The 24,498-nt window shown below is 39.7% G+C and overlaps 1 protein-coding gene across 16 annotated transcripts in view; it reads right to left on the bottom strand.

Annotated features, from left to right (window-relative positions):
• The window catches only part of SVIL (supervillin), a 119,835-nt gene that overhangs the window by 84,838 nt on the left and 10,499 nt on the right, over positions 1-24,498 (bottom strand). For all 16 annotated transcript variants that reach the window (XM_043967248.1, XM_043967237.1, XM_043967240.1 and 13 more), the window contains 3 exons: positions 19,085-19,142; positions 18,830-18,981; positions 15,243-15,915 (listed from right to left, as the gene is read on the bottom strand). In XM_043967248.1, coding sequence (XP_043823183.1) covers positions 15,243-15,915; positions 18,830-18,981; positions 19,085-19,092 — 833 coding nt within the window. In that variant the 5' untranslated portion in view covers positions 19,093-19,142. The remainder of the gene's footprint in view (positions 1-15,242; positions 15,916-18,829; positions 18,982-19,084; positions 19,143-24,498) is intronic.

Genomic DNA, 24,498 nt, shown 5'->3' with positions numbered 1-24,498 from the left:
TCTCCACACCCCAGGGTGCTCCTGTCCCTTCCCTGGCTAACCCTTGTCGTCCCACCTTACCACTGTTACAGGTCTCTAGCTCCATTGGCTAAGGGCCCATGCTTGTTTGTCCTTCTTGGTTCCAATTTCCTCCTGCCTACCTCTTTCCTAGTTTTTTGGTGGAGTGGGAAGATAAAGTTTGACATGCCAGAATCCATCTCTACATTTCTCTAACCAGGTCATATTTTTGTCACTTTTTGCATAATGGCAGGTTTGGGTGACTCATGTAGAAAGACTTCTCAGTCTGAAATCTATCCCACAGATCCATTCCACCAGGGGGAGAACTAGAGCAACAACTGGGAGCATCTTGGAATGAAAAATTGGAGAAAACAATGATCTGTCTTCTTTGCCTGCTTTCAGTTTAATGACAGATTTGGACTGAGGAATTCTGTTCAAATCCTATCTCTTCTAGTACTTACTTGTATGACAATGGGTAGTCACTTGACCTTTCTGGAAGTCAGTTTCCTCATTTGTAAAATGAAGATGTCAGATGAGATGACTTCTAAGATCTCTTCCAGCCCTAAGTCTATGATCTTAGAAGTTTAGAAAAGACCCCCCCCCCTTTTTTTTCTATTCCACGTCCAATGTTGTATTTCCTTCTTAAGCTGCTTAGAGCTAGAAGACTATTCTGGGTCTTCTAGACCTTTCTGACTAGCAGAAAACAGAAAACAATCAGTCAGTCAATAAAGATTAATTGAGTACCTACTATGTGCCAGTCATATGTATTAGTAGTTTGGGTTTCTATGGTTCTTCACCTTTAAAAAAAATGCTTTCTTCAAAACAACTCTGGGTGGTAACTAGGATTATTTTTCATTATCTCTGTTTTACTCTGGAGAAAACTGAGGCTGTAAGAAAGTGTCAGTTAGCAGCCTTAGTGCTAAGGAGAATACAGAACCAGCGTTTCACCTAATGAGTTAGTCAACAAGCATTTATTTAAGCACCCACTATGTGCCAAGCACATTGCTAAACACTGGGGATACAAATAAAGGCAAAACGGTCCCTGTTCTTCTAAGTAGCTCACAGTCCAATGGAGGAGACAACACATCAACAGCTATGTGCAAACAAGATATGCACAGAATAAATTGGAAATCCTCTCAGAGGCTTCTTAAGGAAGGCTATGCTTTAGGATAGTGGTGTTTCAGGGTAGATGACAGGTACGCATACATAAGAGGCATGCTTCTCCAAATACCTGACTTAGCACCCTGGATAGACCAAGTTTCAAATCTAAATATGCCCCTTATTCTCCCTTAGGAAATTTGGGCTCTGGAGTCTCCCTCAAAGTTACAGAAAATAGATGGAAATATGATTCAGAAGCCAGGGATTGCCTTAGGCATTTTTATCCCCTGTTCTAGTCATCCAAGGAAAACTATGAAGGAACCTTAAATTCATGCTCTTCCTTAAGAACAATCATGTTTCCTTATTAAATCAGATAGTTATTAATGAAGATCTCACTTCCTGATGTGCTCCAGTTGTTCTTTCATGATAAGACATCTACAAAAAAGTAATCAGGATGTAGGGGAACACCAGAAAATTCTCAGAAATGCTACTTCGCATTGTGTACTTGTAGTCACCAATAGCAATGGCTATCTTGTGCTTGGGTTTTCCAGGACAACCACAATTTCAAAAAAAGAAGGCACTTTTAAGGAGATTTTACAGAAGAAATACATCCTTTGTTGGATCATGTGTTGTGTTTTTTTATTCTGAAAGCATGGTCACTTTATACAAGATCTATATGAAAACAGGTCTATAGAGGGTTTCTAGCCTATTAAGTATATATTTTTTAAAAATTTTGAGCTCCACTGGCTCTTTTTCAAAGATGAAGAAGTAGGATGGGGTATTGATAATAGTTTATGGTAACAAAGCTGACTCATTTTATCCCTCCTCCCCATCCCATTTTATACTCAGTGCACTACATGAAAAGATTTGTCAAGGAGTCAACTCCAGGCCAGCTCACAAATATAGCCTCCAGGGGGGCAGCTAGGTGGCGCAGTGGACAAAGCAACGGCCCTGGATTCAGGAAGACCTGAGTTCAAATCCAGCCTTAGACACTTGATACTAGCTGTGTGACCCTGGGCAAGTCACTTAACCTTCATTGCCCTGCAAAAAACCCAAAACAAACAAAAAACTCCAAAAACCCAACCCCCCCAAAAAAACCCCAACTCCCCCCCAAAAAAACCCCAACTCCCCCCAAAAACCAAATATAGCCTTCACACAACCCAACAATTAAATACCATTTGGGTTAACAAGCTCCACTTTGAAAACTCAGAAACCCCTTCTTAAGAGGATTAATCTTTCAGCTCAGAACTAATGTAAATTATTTTAATTCAATGTTTTAGAAATCTGGGAAATGCTTTTAAATCTGTATATAATACAAGTTGGAGATTTTGGAGCAAAAGGGTCGTGTGTTGAAGTAGAGAACTTTAGACAACTAGGAAAAGAAGGAAGACAATAAAGATCAGCTTTTGCCTAGGGTTCTGACTGGTTTTGGAAAATTGCAACCTTTATAGTCTCTTGCAATTTGGTTCCAAATTCCTCTTGGGAGGACAATGGGTAGAGAGAAAAAAAATTCAAGGAGAAAAGAGAAGATTCCTCATTTGTGCCCAGTGACCTTCCTTTCCCTCTTTATTGTAGATAAATAAGTATTATATGATACAATCCATACAGCAGCTGTGGGATTTCCTATTTACATTGTTGGGGATGTACTGAAATGGGAGAATTCATTCCATGTATAAAGGGAAAAGAAGTTTGAGTTGAGGCAAGAGTAGCACAGGGCTGGATAGAATACCAAATTGAGATTTTGGGTAGTACGAAAATAGCATAAAACAAAAGTTACAAGAAAAGGTGATAGAAGAGGAGAAGGCTCTGTCCTAGGTACTGTCCTGTCTTCTCTTCACTCACACACTTGGTGACCTTATCAGCTCCAATGGGTTTAATGATCAACTCTGTGTTGATGGTCCCCAGATTTGTATTTCCAGGTCCAGTATCTCTTCTCAATTTCACATCACCACTTGCCTGTTAGTCATTTCAAAAATCACCAATCAATATATGATTCAATCTCAATATGTCTAAAATGGAACTCATTGTCTCCCTGCTTTCCTCCTGCTGCTCCCAGTCTTCCCTCTTTCTAAATTTCCTGTTTCTGACAAAGGAACCTGTCTTTCTATTCTCCCAAGTTTGAAAAATCTTTGTATTGTCTTCAACTCCTTAACCTCCCTCATCTCACATATCTAATTCAACTGCCAAATCCTGCCCTTTCTACCTCAACAACATCTTTCCCATCAGCCCCCTTTCTCACTAATCTCACAGCCACCTTCCTAGTTCAGGCATTTTCCCCACTTTGCTTGAACTACTGAAATGAACTTCTAATTGATTCTCCTACCCTTAAGCTCAGGTCTGACCATATTACCACTGTGGGAGAAAATACTTAATTATTTATTAATATGGTTTGAACCTAGTTTTATGTGACTAGAAATTTTCTATTCAAAAACCTTAGGTCGTGCTGTCCTCAGAGACCTTCCTGGGAAGCTAGAGTACTTACTTGTTTTGGGTCCAACCATCCAGGTTTTGTGCCCACCCCAAAAAGTTTGTGTTTGGCTTTACTCAAATTTTATCCAATATTTACACTTATCTGGTGTGTGTGTGTGTGTGTGTGTGTGTGTGTTTCTTTCTTTCTTTCTTTCTTTCTATCTATATATCTATCTATCTATCCATCCCAAGGAACTTTACCTGCAAACTCCCTTTTTCTGGAAACTGTCCAATTGCCTGTGTACAGCAGTACCCTTGTTTGAACTCTATATAATGTGAGATTTAACAGAGTTTCAAGAAGGGGAGCCACACCATATTTTTTTTGCCTTTCTCTCTGTCAAATGACTTAATAAAAGTCTTCCTAAAACTACTTGAGATTTTGGGTCTTGTTCTTGACCGACCCTACTCCCTTATCCAATAAACTTCAATTGTCACCAATTGTCTGGACCCCCATTTCCAGGGGGCTCCAGTTCTGATCACTTCTTCACCTCTGGCTCGACTCACTCTTTGGATTTCTCTATTTCCTCACCAGCAGCTTTTCCTCCCTGAAAATATCTTCATCCTGAGGTGAATTCCTTAGCCCAGGCCACCACTTCATAAGGGGCCCAGGGCCCATGCTCATTGTATTCTAGGCTTGACTTACTCTCTGGATTCCTCCACCTCGTCAGCAGCAGCCTCGTCCCAGTGTGGGCACCGTCTCCTTCTCCCTTCTTCTGCCCTTTGTTGGGTTGTCTTCACCCTTTAAAATGTAACCTCTTTGAGAGAAGAGCCTGTCTTGATTGCTTGCCTTCTCATCTACACTGCTTAGCATAGTGCCTGGCACACAGAAATGGTTTCATCAATTTTCTATGTATCTATTACCTCTACAATAAAAAATAAGTTCCACGGTTAGACATTTAAAAGCCTTTACAACCTGACCCAGATCTACCTTTCCAGCCTCATTATAATTAACTCCCCTTCCTGCAAGCTCCAGTCCGGCCAAACTGGCCCCTTGGCAGTTCCTCACAGTTGACATTTCATTACCCCTCTCCCTGTGCCTAGAATGCATTTCCTCACCTCACTTCTTCTAATCCTTCTAATCCTTTCCTCACCTCTTCTTTATGTGCTCCAAGAACCACTGTCTCTACATGAAGCTTTTCCTGATCCCACCAGTGACTGCTATCCTGCTTCCCTGACCAGAAGGTTAGGGATCCTTGTGAGGTCCTTAAAAACAGAGAATGTTTTTATCTTTGTTTCTGCATCTCAAATGCTAAGCACAGTGCCTAATCCACAGTAGGAACTTTATAAATATTTACCGATTGGGGGGTGGGGGTGGAGGGGGGAAGAAGGTGCCAAAGACAAATGTTATCTGGATTTGGCTTTACTTCTAACTGTACCCAGGGGCCGAGGCAATTGCCATTTAATAATAAAATATATGTGGTTTCTTGCCTTGTGGTTGTAAATACCACCAAGTGAAGACTTATTTGGCCTAATAGATAAAGGCCACTGGGGTCACTGGATGTGACCCACATTCTCCTGTGAATTATTAAAAGATAATCTTATTAAAGCACCCAACAATTCTAGAATCAAAATTTCGATCTTGTGGGGATTGAAAGATTGCTTCTCTTAAATTGCTTTACCTTGCTTACTTTGATTATATATAATCAAAGCTCTGAGAGCATCTTATTTCATGAAACACCAGGAAGCCCAGGAAGATGGAGGGGCCTGAGTCCCTTTGATTCCAAATCTCAGAGTGTTCTCCATTCAGTTCCTGCTACCCTCCCCTTTCCATTTCCCTCATCTGACCCCAGAAATGCTTGGCTTCTTGTGTAAAAGTAATAGTGATTACAGTAATTTATATGAATTGACTACCATTTATGTCTAATTATAATGCTGCAAAATAGTGATTATACATTTCATTAAATATGTCAATGAGAGAAGCAGCATGGTGTTGTGCAGAGACAGAGCTGGTCCCAGTCAAGAAGACTGATGCTGCCTTTAACACTGACTAGCCAGGTGACCCTGGAAAAATCACAATCTTTTAAAGTATTAGGAAACCCTCTAAAACTATAACTATAAATCACAGGAAAGGGGCTAATCTGCATTGATAGGTCCAGCTTCCCCCATCCCCAACAATCACTGACCAATTGTGAAAGACTTGGCTACTGTGATGATCCCTGAAATTCCACCTCCAGAGAGAGGGAGAGAACTGATGAACTCTAAATGAAAATTCAAGCATACTTTTTTCACTTTCCTTGTTTTTCTTGGGTGGGGTTGGTGTGTTTTCTTTCATAAAATGGCTAATATGGAAAAAAGATCCATTTGATAAAATAAACTCTGTTCATGTAAGCTTAGTCTTCTTATTCCCAAATTAAAACAATTAGGAGGATTTACATCCAGAATTCCAACTTTAGACATAGTGGGCCCCATCCCCCAAGACTGACTTCAGTTAGAAGTCATGTGTCAGCATCCATTCAATCAACAAATATCATTTTCTATGAGGAACTGCGACTTGATTTTGCCCTTGTATCTCCAGTGTCTAACACAGCACCTTAAATATGCATAATGGATGCTTAACAAATGCTTGTTGATCTCTAAGGTCTCAGCTTTAATAATTGATGATTTCTGACTGTTATAGGTAATTGACTACTAAAGACTTGGGGGATATGGTTCCTTCCGTCACTTAAACGCTTCCCCAAAAATAGTATGTTTAGAATGAATTTCTAAGGAGAAAGCTAAACAAAGTTTGTTCCAAGTTCCTGTTAAGTTCCTTTTTACATCATTAGAAGTTGTAATTAGTCTCTCAGATCAGCCTTCCCTCCAAAGTCACTGAAGTACAGTTGGATTCTAAGAGGTAAGGCAATATTCATGGGACCTCACTTTGCTATGCAAAGTGCTATTCACAGGAGATGCTACTTCTATTTCCCCAAATTCTTTTAGGAAAACTGTTACCACCCCAACTAGATGTTAGTACACTCTGGCCCCCAACCAATCTTCAACTTTTGAACTTTTCTAGGAAAATGACCATCTAATCACAGGAAGAACAGAGTAGTTTGAAGAAATAAGTCTAAGTGCTAAATGTTGAGTGAGCCACTTTTCTGAAAATGTTGGAAATGCAAATGTTGGGAAGGTATTTTCCCCTATTGGTCAGGTGGGACAATGGTTCTTATGTAAAAAAGAATGACTGTCCTCATTTTGTATGCTGAACAAAAATTGCTTGAGATGCTAAATTTAGATGAAATGATGATGATTGTACCTCTATGGTGTTTTCAAGTTCGTAAAGTGCTTTACAGATATCTCATATGGTCCCTACTACAACCCTGGGAGGTAGGTCCTACTATCATCTTTATTTCACAGATGAGAAGACTGAGGCAGGTAGAGGTTAAGTAACTTGCTTAGGGTCACACAATCACTAAGTATCCGAGGTCACAATTGAATTTAGGTTTTCTGGGTTACAAGTCCAATACTCTATCCACATATAGTAAAATGTGGTCATTTACATTATGTGTAAATAGAATCAAATATTGTTAGAAAAAAAAAAGAACTAGGGGTATACTGGAGAGAGCACTGAGACTAGGAATCAAGAGAGCAGGGTCTGAATCCCTCTCTTCACTCAATAGGCTACATGTACTTTTGCAAGTCCCTTTCACTTCCTAGAACTGTTTCCTTTTTTGCAAAATGGAAGAGCTGGTTGAACTTGATTACAAAGGAATTTTCATTAATTTAAAATTCTATGACCGAGACGATTAACTCTTTTAAAAAAAAGTTTGAGAAAATGCTACAACTCTTAAATTATTAATTCCCACCTGGCTACTGTCCTGGACTTCATGATCTCTAGAAATTCAAGCTGCCCTCTGACTGTAGAGGGTGGACATTGGAGAGTTCCTCCCAGATTCTATACTATTTTAAAAGTTGGGGAGTCCAGGGCAATTATCTCATCACTTCCCACCCAGCTATTCTCCTTGACTTTATTATCTCCAAAATTTCACCTTCCTCCAAGATGAAATCAACTCTGTAGCTCACATCTCCTCAGATCATTTCTCACCTCAGCTATAGGACTTCATCTTGCCTCTTTCTCAACTTGTTTTTTTGTGTTATCTTCCCTCATTAGACTATAAGCTCCTGGAGGGCAGAGACTGGCTTATGACTTTCTTTGTATTCCCAGCACTTAACACAGAACCTGGCACATAATAATAAATGTTTATTGACTCTCTGATCCTGATTCCCAACACATAGCTGTGATAAGACTTTGTCCTCATCCAGAAGGAACATTCTGTGAAGGGCATGAGTCTTGTGACCCTAGAATAGTGACAGATCATTGCCCTTCAGACCCTAGGTTTTGTTACTGGGCTATGGAGTGAATGTCCACCATGCAAAGCATTTTTGAAGAGATAAATAACTGTACCACTTATAATACTGGCAAGTCAACATATTCAAATCTGTTAACTTTTACAAAAGCAGAAGTGAATAAATCTCAGTATAATATTTTTAACTGTGTGGGTGATAAAACCTAATTATAAAATTAATGGGGTTCTTTGTGATGGGAAGCACTGATTAGTTTTTTCTTTTCTTACTGTATATACCATTAATAAGGAAGACTATTAACCTGGTGCTGCTTCTCTCACCAAGATTAAAATTTAATTTCCTAAAAATTTGCCTGATGGGAAAACTATGAAAGAATGTAGACATCTCTGCATATTATCTGACCAACTTCGAGCTTCTTACAACTTATAAAGGTTTTGAAAGTCATGTTGATGAAGACAAAGATTTTTTATTTGTATTTTTTTCTCAGGATAGAAAAAATATCATTGACTGGACATGAAGGTGTACTGACAACTGATAATGAGAGACAGTGTTTTGCTATTTATAAGTGAGATATTTCCTTGGCCTGGAGGAAGGCCTTAAGAGTTTTGGATAAATACTCCATGGAGGATTTATGGAAAGATGAGAGTGAAAAATGAACAGAATGAAAGGATGTGTTGTAAGCTGCAATGAAGGAAGGATGTGATTCATGCTGATGAGACCAGAAACTGATTACCAAAACAAACAAAAAAATCAGTCTGAGTCTGAATATTTTGGATTTGTAGGAAAATAATTTAGGGAAACAGGAATGGCAGATAGGGATCAAATTGAAAAGAAAATGAACTTGTGGGAATCAGTTTCTCAAAATTAACAACTTCCAATGCTCAGAAAAGAAAATTGATACTACAGGGTCATAGACCGTAATAATAATAATATTAAGTATTCTTCAAGTATTTGTTATTTATAAAAGTTATTTAAGGAATTAAAATACTAAGTTATATGTATTAGAATATATCTAGGTATATCTAAATGTAATGTAGAAAATTTACATTACAAATGTCATATATGTGTCTTTGTGTATGATATCTTTGTTTGATATAAGTATAAAATATAATTATATATCACAAATAAGATTAAAAATTGAAAAAAAAAAAAGAGACCCAAGAACAAACCAGAGAGGCAATTTCTAGATAGAGGGCAGAGGTGAGAGTTTCTCCAACGGTAAAACAAATGCCACAAGATAGACTTTCCCAAGGACACTTGGCTGGTTCACCTGGTGTGGCTAATGTCAAAGTGAGAAAGGAATAGATGAGCAAGAAGAGAATTCATTCAACTTCTAGCTAGCTGCCCCATTTACAAACTAAACTCAAAGACTATGTCTTCTATATGGACAACCCTACTGTAGCTATCTATATGCCAGTGCCCTCATAATTCAATCCTTGGGCACTGGCAGGAGAAAAAAAACACCTAAATGTTTGAAAGCATGAGCCTGAATGAGAAGGAGTTGTGGTCTCATTGTTAGGCCTGTAGCCCAGGGCTTCTTAAACTTTTTCCACTCTTGATCCCTTTTCTCTGGAGAAATTTTTATGTAGGTATATAAAATAGGGATACGTGACCTCTTACCATTACCAAAGTTTTTGCAACCCCCACATTCAGTTACACAACCCCATATCAGGTTTCGACCAACAGTTTAAGAAGATTTGTTGTAGATGATAAGTACATGCATTTTAGACATATGTACATGCCCAGCAGCTCAGATTTAAACTGTGGGGAAACAAATATCTACCCACCTACTATGTACGTATACATATATATACATTTTTACTGAGATACCATGCATGTGTGCACATGTCCATGTGTATATGGACAATCCTTCAGACGAAATAAATCCATTTGTGTGAATATATTTATGTATACATATAGCCATACTCACACATAGGGTTTGTGGAGGCATCTGGTGATTGTAGATAAGAGAGTTTGGGTTGGAGTCAGAAAGAACCGAATTCAGATCTTGCTTCTGGGACTCTGAACAGGTCATTTAACTTTCACGTTCTGCATTTATTAACTCACTAATGCCATAGACTCATAGGTATAGAATAAGTGCTTAACAAATGCTTTCTTTCACCATAGACCTAGAGCTGAGAGGAAATTCACAGGCCATTTCATCCAACCCCCTTATTCTGCAGAGGGAGCTTGAGGCCCAGAGAAGCTGTGACCTCCTTGAGGTCATTTGGGTGATTGTGATGTGTTTGTGTGGTAAATGACAATTTGGAAGAAAAGACAGATCGCTTTCATTTTCTTCTGTGTGTGAGTGTATATGTGTATGTTTATGCATGTATCCATATATGCACAGCAATAATCTGTATAAAGATGTACAAGCTGAATGCTAAATCACTTGGGGAACAGATCTCTAATCTCGTTGTGGATAACTTTTATGAAAAAAGCAATGGCCCATGTCAGTTCTTACCACAACTTGAGAAATCAAATCCCTCAGGCATCAGATATAGAATCTCTTCCTGAGAATAAACTGTTTTAAGTACACAACCATGAATGCAAAATGAGAGATCTGTCAGATGTTCAACTATGAATGAAGATGAAAATTCACCTTCTTGTGGTATCCCAGGAACTTCATCCTCAAGGAAGATTTTCTTTTTTTTTTTTTTTTTTATCCAACCCACCCTTCCTGCCTTCCCTCCCACATCTCCTCACAGGCACTTCAGAAAATGCATCATTAGTTGTTAGCATAGTAATTATAGATTATTTTAATGCAGCCCTGACAATAAAATAGAAGACTGGCAGTCTCTGATTGAGTGATTTGGCTGTGTTCCACATGAACGCTAAGGCTGGGTCTAAGGGCACCTAGTGAACAACAGGATGAACTAGGGGAAGGCCCTCCCAGGAGTCAGTTTCTTGGTACCACTCAATAAGATATACTTGCAATACTAACAGGGACCAGCATATAAGTCGGCTGTGGCTTTCAGAAAGTCAGGTGATACAGTATCAACAACATTGTGTGTCGATCAACTGTGATAGACTTCACTCTTCTCAGAAATACAATGGTCCAAGATAGTTCCAAAGGACTCATGATGGTAAATGCTCTCCAAATCCAGAGAAAAAGAACTATGGAATCTAGATGCAGATTGAACCATACTATTTCTATTTTTTTCTTTTTTCTTGAGGTTTTTCCCTTTTGCTCTGATTCTTCTTTCACAGGATGACTAATGCAGAAATATGTTTAATGTGATTGTACATATATAACCTATATCAGATTGCTTGCTGTATTGGGGTGGGGGGAAGGGGGGAGAAAAATTTGAAGCTAGAAATCTTATAAAAACAAATGTTGAAAACTATCTCTACATGTAACTGGAAAATAATAAAATACTTTTATGAAAAAAGAAAAAAAAAAGGAAGGCAGGTGATACAAATCCAAGCCTGTGGATATGAACAGGAAGGGGAAGGAGCGAAGTAATGACTCACTTCATTAAACGTTATTTTAGTACCTTTAGGACAACCAATTATTCTGTGGTAGCCATGAGCTCTCTAGAATAAATGGTAATGGGTCTTAGGGTCTGCCATCCCTAAAAGTTGGGGGGGGGAAATTTTTTTTGACATGCAAACCAAAAGCAAAATATAACAAGAAAAACAACAGCAATGCTAGCCAGCATTTATATAGCACTTTTTCAAAAGTTTACAAAGCACTTAAGCTGTTAACTTATTTGATCCTCATTTGATCTCATCAATATCAGAATTACTTGTGAAGTCAGACAAATATTTTCCTAAGTGGTGCTATTTAGTTTGTCAGCTTGGTACTGGTGCTTGGACAGAAGCTCTAGGTTCAAGATTTTGTTTAATTTATTAAGATGACACTGAATGTCTCTCTCCTTATTCTACCGTTTTGTTCTTCATTTCAACATGTTTCTCAGGTTATAAAGTTGTCTCTGAGACCTCAGTCAGGAACATAAGACTCCCTGGCTCCACACTGGAGAGGAGCCTAAAGGTTGGCTACTTTGTCTAGTTACATAATTAGAATTTATGCCTCTAAGATTTCTGGGCTCTAGATAAAGGGCATCCACAGCAGGACCCAAACTCATTTTTACATCTATACGGTACAAAATGATTCTGAATTTATCAGATGTCCTGGGCTCGTTATCCACTTGTATGTAAATGCTTTCGCTGGACACATCTCAAATACCTTTGTTTTTGTTTATTTGCGAAGGACAGAACTGTAAAACGAAGAGACCAGTGAGATACGAGGCTCCTCCTGCCTCCTCAGCAGCATCTCTGAAGTGACTTCTTACACTAGGTCACGTTCAAATAATTTTTTAAATCAGTCTTTCTTGGTCGATGACACTGAAAAGAGCAAGATGTTGGATGGAAACTTTCTTTTCTTAGTTCCAGAAAATCTTTCCTCTAATTTATAGGAATTCAAAACAGTTTACTGGGAAGTGTTTTAACTCAGTTATTAACTTGAACAACTGGTACAAGTTATTAAACATTTTTTCAGAGACTGATAAGTCAGAGATTTAGAGCTTGAAGGGATCTCAAGTCACCTAGTCTAACACTCTCATTTTACAGCTGAGGAAACCATGGCCTAGAAAGGCTAAATGACTGGCCTGAAGCCTCATAGGTAGTGACATAGAAACAGGGTTTGCACTTGGTCCTCATCTCCAAGTCCAGTCCCTTTTCCGTTAAATATAACCTAAGGGAAAGCAGCTAGGTGGTGCAGTGGATAGGACGTCAGCCTCCTGAGTTCAAATCTGGCCTCAGATACTTACTAGCTGTGTGACCCTGGGCAAGTCACTTAACACAGTTTGCCTCAGTTTCCTCACTTGTAAACTGAGCTGCAGAAGAAAATGGCAGATCATCCCAGTATCTTGCTAGGAGAACCCCAAACGGGGTGACAAGGAGACAAACACAACTGAAAAACAGCTGAACATAACTGAAGGGCATCATCTCCAGTCCTTCCTGCTGAAACAAATCCACTGAAATCCATTTCCCTATGTCATGTATTTCGACACGTGAAGAATCTGCTTTGCTAGACAATAACTATACCAAGCACATTTTTTCCATCTCTATGATGTAATGCAAATTTCCCATGGAAAGTCTAATCCTTTGCTGGAAAATATGTATGTAATCTGACAGTTTTGCTTGATATAGAACTCCTAGCACTTAAGTTTACTGTGCTAAGCAAAATCTCACCCAAGTTCCAACCTGGTTCTTAGTTTTTTTCTCCTGAGAATAGCAAATAAGTGTTAATGGACACGTAGCTAATGTGGTAAACTTAATTTCTTATTACCATGGTGTCTTTGGCATGTTTTGTTGCTGGTCAAGGATCACCTCAAACATGCTGAACTGTTTTCCCAGTAACATTCTATCTATGCCAGGATCAGCCTGACCCCTTACTGGCCTCCTGCTCTTGGAAACGACTACACAGTTGAAATGAAAAATATACCTTAATGGCTAATTAGCTCCCATCTCAAAAGAGGATGATTAAGTAAATAAGCTTTAAATACAGTCATCACTCACTCTAGAAACTCTGATCTTCAATGGAACAATCAAAAACCAAACCCAAACCTACAACATTTCTAGGCTAACATTTGGATTTTAAGTCACATCTAGGTCAGCTTTCTTATTCTACCTTATTCTGGGTCTCTGTTCTAGCCCATTCTACAGGAAATGACCTTACTTTTTTTTTCCCCCAATAGTAGGGTTTTTCAATCAGGAATCACCAAAGGAAATGCTCTCCATAGCATGAAGTCCTGTGGACCCATGGTACACTTCATCACCATGCAATTTCTTCCTCTTCATTCAACACATCCTAGCACAAAACTATTTTAGTGCTGAGCCTTCTGCTTTGCATGTGTGTGTATTAAAAACATACCCGAGAAAAGCAAAACAAATGGCATGTGTCAAGAAATATTGTTGGAATAATAAAGGCAAGGAAAATCTTGAAAACTGAAAAAAACCAGAACTGGGTAAAAAGGAAAACCGAGAATAGCAGAGTCCAAGAATGAAAGTTATTCCCATTACTAGTGGACTACTAAGAGAGCTGCATTTCCCCAAATGTATTTTGTCTTTCAGAATGTTCCAATTAAGGTAAGGCTGTAGACTAGATCTGCAGGTCACAGAAATAAAAACTTGGGACTTTAGGACCTATTCATTGCTCTCACAGGATTTCTCAGCTACAGCTGTTGATCTTAAAGAGGCTGAGAATGAAGAATGACATTATAAAAGACAACGACTACCATAAAAACATAACAGCCCATCTGCCTAGTGTGAGTGTGTGCAGGAGCGCACAACTGTGGTCCTACTCAGCTCGCTCCTTTTGTCACCTGACTCATTACTCTTCTGATCAGCTCTGGACTCGCAGCTGGTCCTTTATTTTGAGGTATGTGTATGTAGGAGAGAAGAGGATGGACTGGGAAGAGAAACAGCGAGCTGGACATCTCCAAGGACAGATGTGGGCAGGAGTTGATTTTTGCCATTTGTGGAAAAGGACTTGTTTCATTTGCTTCTCCAGGGTAACTAGAATTCTTCCATTGATCTGGGAAGGACGGCGGGGAGGGTGGTCCAATTCCTGTAAACTTCATTCTTTCCACAGGAGACCGAATGTAATGTCATTGTTGGGGGTGCTCCTTCCCCCATGCAGATCAGAGCCTCAGACTTTTTTTTTGATAGACTTTGAGTATCACCCTTGCAGAAAACCTGGTAATGAGCCCCTCTGAATTTAAGGAAGCTTATACTCCGAACTCATGCTCAAGAACCTTCTAGATGCCTAAGAGCAGCCAGAGCTTATGCTCTGACAGTCTTGCCTTAGAAAAACCGATTGCCATCATCCATACCCACAGAGTCTAAATTACAGAGCTGTAAGATCAAAGATTCTGTTGTTGTTTTGGTGGGTATAAGAAAAGAAATACAAAACTTCACTTCTAGCTTACATGAGGGTGGTTAGAGGAATAAGGCATTCTCTTCTTAAAAGTCCTAAAAAGTCCTTGGTAAAATCATCTGTTTACAAATTTCCCCCTCTATTAAAAAAAAAAAAAAAGCGGGGGGGGGCGGGGGGGGGTGATGATTCAAGAAAGGAAATGAAAGAAAAAGTGATATTGTTCTAAAGAAGCATCCATATTAGGACTTCCTTCTCAATATTCTTATGCATACCTGTTATTTCCATATTATTCTAGAACAAAAGATAACTTTCCCTGCCACCACTGCATCTTTTTTTTTTTTATGTACATAGTGATACTATTTAGAAAAACAGTCTTTCTGGCTATTAATGAACAAATTTTTACAGCAAATAAGAAAAAGGAAACAGTAACCAAGTTGTATAGAAAAGGTAGCTGTGGTAGGACAGATAGACTTAGAAGATAGTGATGGAAGACATGGAGTTGTATGCTTACCTTGGTCTGGAATCACCATGTAATGATGAGTCAGTAAGTGAATGACTTGGTGATGCTGGCTGCTTGGGTGGAGACAAGGATACCCTGCGGGTCTGCTTGGGAGACCTTGGCACATCGCTGAATGAGGATTCTCGTCCAGAAAACGAAAAGGAGGGAGAGCCGTCAGCCGCAGGAGGCAAGTCTCGGATCTGGCCAATGGCACTCAATTCTTGTGCTCTTCTGTGGTTTTCCACATTCAACAGTGCCTCCTTATCTATGAGGCCATCATTCCCACGGAAGGCATAGTCCTTGGATTCAGCAATGGTGCTCCGGGGCTCCATGGTCTCAATCCTAGAATAATGATAAGTCAAGTCTTTGCTCTCTTCCTCCTGTTTCTCACTCTTGCCTCCCCTCCTCTCGACATCATGGTCCTTCCTGGTCTTAGTATAACGTGAGAGATATTCAGAGTCTGCATCCGAATCCAGGGTCAGCCCATATTTTTCAGCAAGCTGTCTCCTCCTTTCAGCCTTATATCTGGCTATCCTCTCAGCTTTGGAGTCCAGTCCCTGAGTGTCCATGGTCACCGGGCTATAGGAGGACTCTGTATTGAGGCTTGTAGTTTCTATGCAATATCGGGATCGAGGCTGCTTCTCTACAGAAGAGTCTGAAGTTTCCTCTTCTTCATTGGCTCGACCTATAAGGTTAGACATGTAGCAAAAGAATGATGGAAAACTCGTGGGCAAGAAGCTGTAATTAAGGACAAATTACTATATAAGACACAAGCTCATGTGTGAGGAAATGCCAGCTTGTTCGTTTGAACAGATTCAGCTAAAACATCATACCTGGTCAACCTGAGACTCCAATGAATCAAAACCATACTGTGTGGCCAAAAGAGCAACAAATGGGAAATAAGAGAACCGGGATCAGAATCCTACTCCTGCCACTTATTGCCTGTGTGACCTTGAGACCATCACTTCACATGTCTGCACCTCTGTTTCCTTATCTGTCAAAGGAGGGGGTAGAACCCCATGATCTCCAAGATCCCTTTAAGTTCTAACTCCTACCCATTCCATCTTGGCCAACATGCCCCACTCCAAACCTCTGAGAGATTTCTGTGCCTAGAAATAGGCAGAATGGTGTCATGGAAAAAGACTTTCCATGGACTTGAAGCCAGGAAAAACTGGGACTTGAATCCTGCCCCTGAACTCATGGCCTGTGTGATTGTGGGCAAATCATTTCATTTCTCTGAACCTCAGTTTCCTTGTTTATGAAATAAGATTAACAACACCTGGAGATCCTACCTCATAGGGTTTTTGGAAGGACCAAATGAGACAACCTATGTGAAGCATCAGGAGAAGGTTAACGTGCCGTGGAATTGCCACTTGTCTTCTTCCCCACCATTACATGTACACTAAAAATTTGGTGGGGATGCTTTCAGGATAGAAGTCAGGCTTTCAAGGAAGAGAAAAAGAATGAGCTCATGCTCCTGGCACATTTCTACCCTCTCCAGACCCCCCAGCCTGCTTTACAACCCATGAAAAAATCAAGAAAGGAGATACTAAAGAGATGGGCAGACATGAACCCAGATGAAAACATCTGACTCATGGCAATGGGGAAGAAAGATCTGACAAGGCATTTCAACATATTAAGTCCACTACAGACAATGTGCCGGTGCTAATTCTTCTGAATGATAATGACTTCCAGTCACAGAGAGAAGCAAGGGTTTATTTATTTCTTTGGTGAGTAAAATTTCTATTCTGACTCAAAGAATTAATTTCCTTTTAGAACTTTTAATTGATATCTCTTATTTTTATATCCCTAAGAATACATTTCTAGGGGCAGCTAGGTGGCGCAGTGGATAGAGCACTGGCCCTGGAGTCAGGAGGACCTGAGTTCAAATCCATCCTCAGACACTTAACACTTACTAGCTGTGTGACCCTGGGCAAGTCACTTAACCCCCCAACTGCCTCACCAAAAAAAAAAAGAATGCATTTCTAAAATGACATATCTGGAGTAGTTAGGTGGCACAATAGATAGAGCACTGGTCCTGGAGTCAGGAGGACCTGAGTTCAAATCCAGTCTCAGACACTGCATGACCCTGGGCAAGTCACTTAACCTTTTTGCCCCAGTTTCCTTATCTGTAAAATAGGGATATTAATAGCACCTACTTCCCAGGGTTGTTGTGAAGATCAAATGAGAAGATCAAATGTGAGGACCAAATTGTTACGTGCTTAGCACAGTGCCCATCACATTGTACATGTGTTAGCTGGTATTATTCAGATGAGGATGAGGAAGATGATATTGCTAGGCACTGTGCTCGGTGCTAAGGATATAAACGCCCAAATAAAACAATTTCTGATCACAAGGCACTAATCATTTCCAGAGGACAACGAAGCAGAGGCACAAAAACACTTGGTATCCAGAGGTCATTTACTGAGTAGAACAGTTCACTCTGAGATCCCCAAAAGGATGCCTCAGGTTCTATGGACTGAAGCTCAGAATTAGGGAATCTATCATTCTATTCACAGAAGAGACCCTCAGACCATGGCAGATGTCATGACTTGCCGTGAATTGGATTTAAGTGAGGGGGGACTGTGCGAAGTCACCAACCTCACTTTCTCCCCCAGTCATCTGGGGTCCAGTGGCAAGATATAGATCAAGACAACTGGAGATGGCCCCAGATGTTTAAGGCAATTGGGCTTAAGTGATTTGCCCAGGGTCACACAGATATTAAACCTCTGAGGTGAGATTTGAAAACAGGTCCTCCTAACTTCAGGGCCAGTGCTCTATCCACTGCGCCACCCAGCTGGAGGCAATTAGATGCTGGGTCTGGGAATCAGTGTGGTCTAATGGATTTAATTTAAAGAGCCTGTGTGTGAACCAATCCTGGCTCTGCACTAATTGGTTATGCAAATGTGGGCAAATCATGTGAACCCCAGGGGGTAGAGGAGGTGGGGTTTGAAACAGATGAATTATGGAAAGGGACCATGTACCTGATATCCACAAGGACAGCATGAGTCGCCAAGAAAGGTTCATATTGTTTTCAGTATCTTCAAGTGAAGAAGTCATAGAAGTAGGCAGTGAAAAGAGTTTCAAACATGGAATTGGGGATCCCAAATTGGAATCCCAGTGTTTTAATAATTTCCATGCTACTTATCCCCTGCATGACCTTGGGTAAATCACTTAAGCTTTTGGCCTGTTTTTTCATCCATATAATGAGGAGGTCAAACTAGGTGACCTATGAAGTTTCTTCAGACTCTAAATTATAAACTCACAGACCTAGAACCAGGCCTAAGGGCTGTATCATCCAACCCCCTCATTTTACCGATGGGTAACTGGCCCAAGGTCACAGAGGTAATGGACAGGGGCCATATTTGAATCCAGGCCTCTTGGCTTCAAGGCGTTTCTACTGAACTTTGCTACCCCTTATGATTCTGATACCATAATATCTCTTAGATTTTGATTAAAAATGGATAAACATATTTTTTGTCAAGTTTTGTTAGCCAAAGGGGGTAAGCTTCATTTGTCTTGGAGCAAAACACTTCATTCTTCAGTGGCATAAGAACAACAAGGTGTGGGGCCTGATTGGATAGAGGGTCAGTGCTTACCAATGTGAGGACTATAGGGGTCTGTGGCTCTGGTATATCTGGGAGTGTCTTCTTCTAGTAATCGGTGGGTAACTAGTCCTGTACAGCTCTGCAAAAGTATGGGCTGCGAATCATTTTCAATTCCTTCCAAGCGTCTGGCAATTCGTTCTTTTCTGTGAAATACACCCCAAAAAGCATAATGAGTAATAAACACCAAGCAAGTAAACCTGTGCCCAGATAGCCTATCTCCTCATTAAAACACCACAAATATCTTACCTCTTCATTTCTAAAACTTCGTTTCTCTTTGGCTCAAAGAGTTTTCTTAATTCTGCAACTAAAACCAGAAAATACAACTAAGATTAGTCTTTAACCATTATAAACAACAGGATATGGATAGAGCACTGGCTCAATTTAGGTGCTAATGAATGTTTGATGACTATCCTTTTGGCATTCATTCATTCAGTTAATGCAAATGTCTACATACTGTGCTCTGCATTGGGGTAGAATAAAAGTTTAGATCAGACAGTTCTTTACAATGCATTAGAAAGTGAATGCATATACACCATATACAAGATCCCCATCAAGTACATTAGAAATACATTAGAAGGTTACATAATAAAATACCACATGGGGCCTGAGGGAAAGATTATGCCCACCTTCGGGGAAGGTACAGTGAGGGCTTCCTGGAAGAAGTGTCATTTGAGTTTGGGCTTAAAGACAGAATATGGCAGGTAAAGATGATAAGTAGATGAAGCAGTGCAGTTTGGCTCCAGTATAGAATGTTTGGAGGGTAATATTAGAGATAGATAAACATACAGACAGATAGAATGGAAAGACAGAATGGGTAGAGAGATAGACAACGGCTGGATACAATGGAGGGTGAGAGGAGAAGGAGGAGGAGGAGAGAGAGGAAGGGGAGGGGGAAAAGGAGAAAAAAGAAGATAGATAGATAGATAGATAGATAGATAGATAGATAGATAGATAGATAGATAGATAGATAGATAGATGGATGGATGATAGAACAGAAGGATGAATGAATAGGTAGATATGACACTTACTAGTCACTCTACTACAAGCAAGCAAGGCGGCTGCTTAGGTCGAGAAGCTTACATTCTAAGGAGGGGGAGGGAGGAGACAACATAAAGAGCAGCTGGAAATCAGAAGTGGGTTAGACAGAGAGAGTGTAGAGATGGCCCACAAGTACTTTGGAGGCCTGGATCCCAGCTCATCTAAGAAGGCCCAAGGTGGTTATAGGAGCAGAGTCTGATTTGGTAGAAATGAGGGCCAGGACAGAGACCTCGTGGTGCACAGACAGAAGGAGCAGGAGTGACTTGCTCACACTCAGGGTCACACCAGTGGGGAGCAGCAGAGTCAAAGGCAAACTCAAATTTTCTACACTATAAATCAAATGTTCCAAGATGCCATGCTGTCTCCTTAGGAAGTAGCCTATGTAGTATGGCTATCAGACACCTCTGGAGATCCTGTCACAAGGAAGAATGCTAATCTTTATTTCCTACTTATCTATTTATCTTACCTACTTATCTAAGTTATCTTAATAATTTCAAATTTTTTTTGCCTATTAAGACCTTTCACAATATCTATGCCAAGCTGTCTTAGTCAAGGCCCTCCTCTTTACCTCCTCCCAACTCTAAAATTGGCCCACAACCCTGGAATGACCTTTGGATCCAGCCTCATCTTGCTGGATCCAGATCTCCAAAGTACTTCCTAATTACCCAGCTTTTAATATGGGCATGTACTTACTGAACATCACTAACTCAAATGCTGATACTACACTAATTCAATGGATATTGCTAGGTGCTTCCAAACTTATCTAAATTATCAAGGAAATGGTCAAATTCAGTGGAGTGATGCTCATATATGGTTTATAAAGACGGATATATCTAAGGCATACTAAATTCAGAAAACTCTGACATTAAATACAATGGGACAACTATTAAGGAAAGAGGGAGGGGAAGAAAAAGAGAGAACCCTGGTACAATTGTAAATCTTGAAGGAATAAATCCCTGGGAGAGAATTCATAGAATTTTCTATTTTCATTTTACTTCTTATTTTTAAGTATCCATTTTTAGAAATAAGCAACTCCCTAAACACACACACCTGATGCTTTCTGACTGTATATACAAATATATGACTCATTTAAAAAAAAAAAAAGGTAAGCGCCCAAGACTTGGATTGAACTAGTCATTCTTTAGTAGGTTGGTCAGCAAAAAAAAAAAAAAAAAAGGATCATTTTTCATTTTCCTTCCTGGGAATTTGGAGTAGCTGGAGGAGAGTAATACTTTCTCATAAATATACTGTTTATGTTACCAATTAAGAGGAAAGGACACAATCTAGCATTGTGGTGTTTTTCCACTGGGGATGGGACTACTTGGCTAGTCCATGAACAGTTAAGGCTGGTGAAAAATTTAATGGCTGGTAATTTGAAAACAAACTATTATTTAAAAGGTCAAAATATCAAAACCACATGATTTTAATTAGATTGCTTTAAATCTAAAACAGGACATGGTGAGAATAATTTTTTTGAAAAATGTTACAACTGGTTGTCCCCATCTCTCTCAGGCTAGAATTTAAGGGCTACTCAATGGCAATGGAAGCTGTGACCTGTTCGATTTCTGACCTAAGCTAGTGTGCAATTCCTTATACTCAACCAGACTGATGCTGAAGACATGCAACCTTGAGCTCAAGGGACCTGCCAGCCTCAATCTCCTTAGAAGCAGGTATTAAAAGTACGCACCACCACATCCAGCATTAGAGTAACTTTCACAAAGGTATTTAAACTGAATTCAAAATACTCCTAAACATGGGTTTTATCAACATAACACTAAAGAGGGGCAAATAGATGGCGCAGTGGATACAGCATCAGCCTTGGAGTCAGGAGGATCTGAGTTCAAATCTGACCCAACAACAACAAACACACAAACCATACCACTAAACAGATTTTATTGAGTAACAGAATGGAAAGAATATGAGTAATTATTCAGAAGAGCTCACCTTCCCCTTTAGGGTTTATCTATTTTATATACATTATCTATCACCTTTGAATATTTAACAACATCCCTGTGAAATAGTTATTATTGTCTTCACTTTACAGATGAGCCAAAGAGTCTCAGAGAGATTAAGTGTTAAGTATCAATCATACATCAATGTAAACAAGAAGACTTGAGTCCAATCTGGTGATCTTTCCACACCAGACAGGACATCATGCTTTTATGTAGAAATACCTAGTAGTCTATGTAGGATGAATAAGAATTCTGTAGTTAAGTAGAAAAAAAAATGCTTATTTCATTCACTTGACTACCAATGTCCCTTTTACTGGAGTAAAGAAGTATACAATTATTCCTTCCACATTGAGACTTTCCCCATCATAGTTTCAATACACCACAGGTTGGCATAAGAAATTAAATGGGAATCTTGGGTGAACTTTGCGGAAGCTGCAAATGACACACAAAGGCCAGCAAGTGATACAGAAAAAATTTAGAAACTCAGAAATGCATAAAGTATACACATAATATTGTATAAATATATAATATTGTATAAACAACTTATTTTATCTTTTAATATCACATTAATTCAGTCTTCTCTGGTATGAAGGGCCAAAAGTTTTATAGATTTTCCAGATCATGGGGGTGCTGTGCCCCTAACCCCCATGATGTGGAAGAGGATAACTGTATTGGCTGGTCATTTTTCAATCTATTTATAAAGCTATCTTGACAACAACATGAATTGGGCTGAAATCATTATTTTCTTTAGGGTAGGTATGAGCAAGAACTCAGTGTAGTGAAAAGAAGACTGAGTTTGGAGTCAGAAGACCTGTGTTAAAATCTTGCCTCTGACACTTGCTAGAGCAAATAAATCCCTAATGATCTCCCTCATGGGTGAAATGAAGAGAATGGGTTGAATGGTTTCTCTTTTTTTCCCTTTTTTTTTTTTTTTGGCAGGGCAATGAGGGTTAAGTGACTTGTCCGGGGTCACACAACAAGTGTCAAGTGTCTGAAGCAGGATTTGAACTCATGTCCTCCTGAATCCAGGGCCAGTGCTTTATCCACTGTGCCATTAGCTGAACCACAAGTGAGTGCTTTTTAAAGGGATCCTATGTTAAATTTGTTAAAACTAAAAATTCTCTTGTAGACCCAAGTGATAATATTCCTAACGAATCAGCAAATCTTCAGTTTGCTTAAGTCAAGGTTTACCTGTAGAAGAAGCATGAGCAGAAAAGGAAAGAGAAGCATTGTGGGAGAGATCACAAAGAAACAGTAAGCTAAGACTCATACATCTTGGCTCCAGTTTGCCTCAGCCTCCCTTGCTGCAGACTACAATTTAAATTTAAAATTAATAAAACAAACATGTAATGCAATAAGCCTATGTGGATTCACCCTGAGGGGAAGTGTTTCGGTTCTACAGGGAAGCTGGAATTTAATTCAGATTTATGGCAGGCAGTCGTTTCTTCCTCGTCCAGGCCCCAACATTATACAAGTCCTGGTGGACACCATTGGGCTCACCACTGGCGTTTTGCCGATCGAGTGTTTTAGCAAAGATGTTGGGAAGTTAAACCCAGGCAGCAAGGAAAAACTATTCCTGGTTTTGGAAACTGTTTTAACCCCATTATTTATTCCTTTTAAAAAGATAAAAAGCATAGCTGTGATCCAATGATGGCAACCCTCTGCTGCCCTGCCAAGGAGCAGCCTTTTGGATATAAAGTCCTTGTTTGGGTTTGATTTTTAAAGAAGTCTACAGTAACAGTGGTAGTGACAACCGGGAACTTGGAAAATTCAAATCTGAAATAACATTGGTGTTCCGAAGCTACTTCTCTCTAACACGTAGTAGCAGGCTCTTCATAACACATTTAAATGATTCAGGACAAAAACAAGAGTAAAGTCACGCTAAAACTTGTTAGGCGGGCTTCTGCTTAAAGGGCCTAGATGTTTTCACTTTCCGAGTATTCTAAAATTCTCTGAAACACAATCGATGCAAAAAGGATGTCGTACCCACCCTGCCCCCAAATGAAGCCCATACGTGGCTCCTCATGTGTCAGCAGTGATAACTAGAGACATCAATTCCATTCAGTTAAAACCTTTTCTTTTTACAAAGAGATTTTTATGAATATCTTTTGTTTTAAGATCTTTTTAGATTTTCCCCTAGCAGAGCACTCCCTTAACAAAACAAGAAGAGAGGAAAACAATCCAGCAATACTTTAAATGACTTATCCAGAGTCACACAACCAGGATGAGTCAGAGGTATGACTTGAACCCACATCTTCCTGTCTTCAAGGTCAGTTCTCTCTGCACTACTACACACTTCTGCCTAGCAGCCTGGCATACACTAGGTGCTTAATAAATAAATGCTTGCTGATTTAGGTGGGGAAGGGAACATGTGCTCAATGACTATCTACTTGGTCCCCACCATTATCCCGGGAGGTGGGTGTCTTTATAATCCCTATTTAACAGTTGAGGAAACAGAGGCAGACTCAGGTTAAGTGTGTCTCTCCAGCCAGACAGGAATTTAGATTTTCCATCCACTGCACATAACTGCACTATCCACTGTGTAACCTAGTTGACTGGGGACCGACTCATATGTAGATAAGAAAGTTCAAAATATGTTGAGAGTAATATAAACTGATTTCCAAATGGAGAGAAACCAGCAATTGGTGGGATTAGAAAAGGACTGGGGTA

Source organism: Dromiciops gliroides, chromosome 5 (genome assembly GCF_019393635.1).
Source record: "Dromiciops gliroides isolate mDroGli1 chromosome 5, mDroGli1.pri, whole genome shotgun sequence".
NCBI classification, from domain to species: domain Eukaryota; kingdom Metazoa; phylum Chordata; class Mammalia; order Microbiotheria; family Microbiotheriidae; genus Dromiciops; species Dromiciops gliroides.
This window is presented reverse-complemented; position numbering and strand designations above follow the sequence as displayed.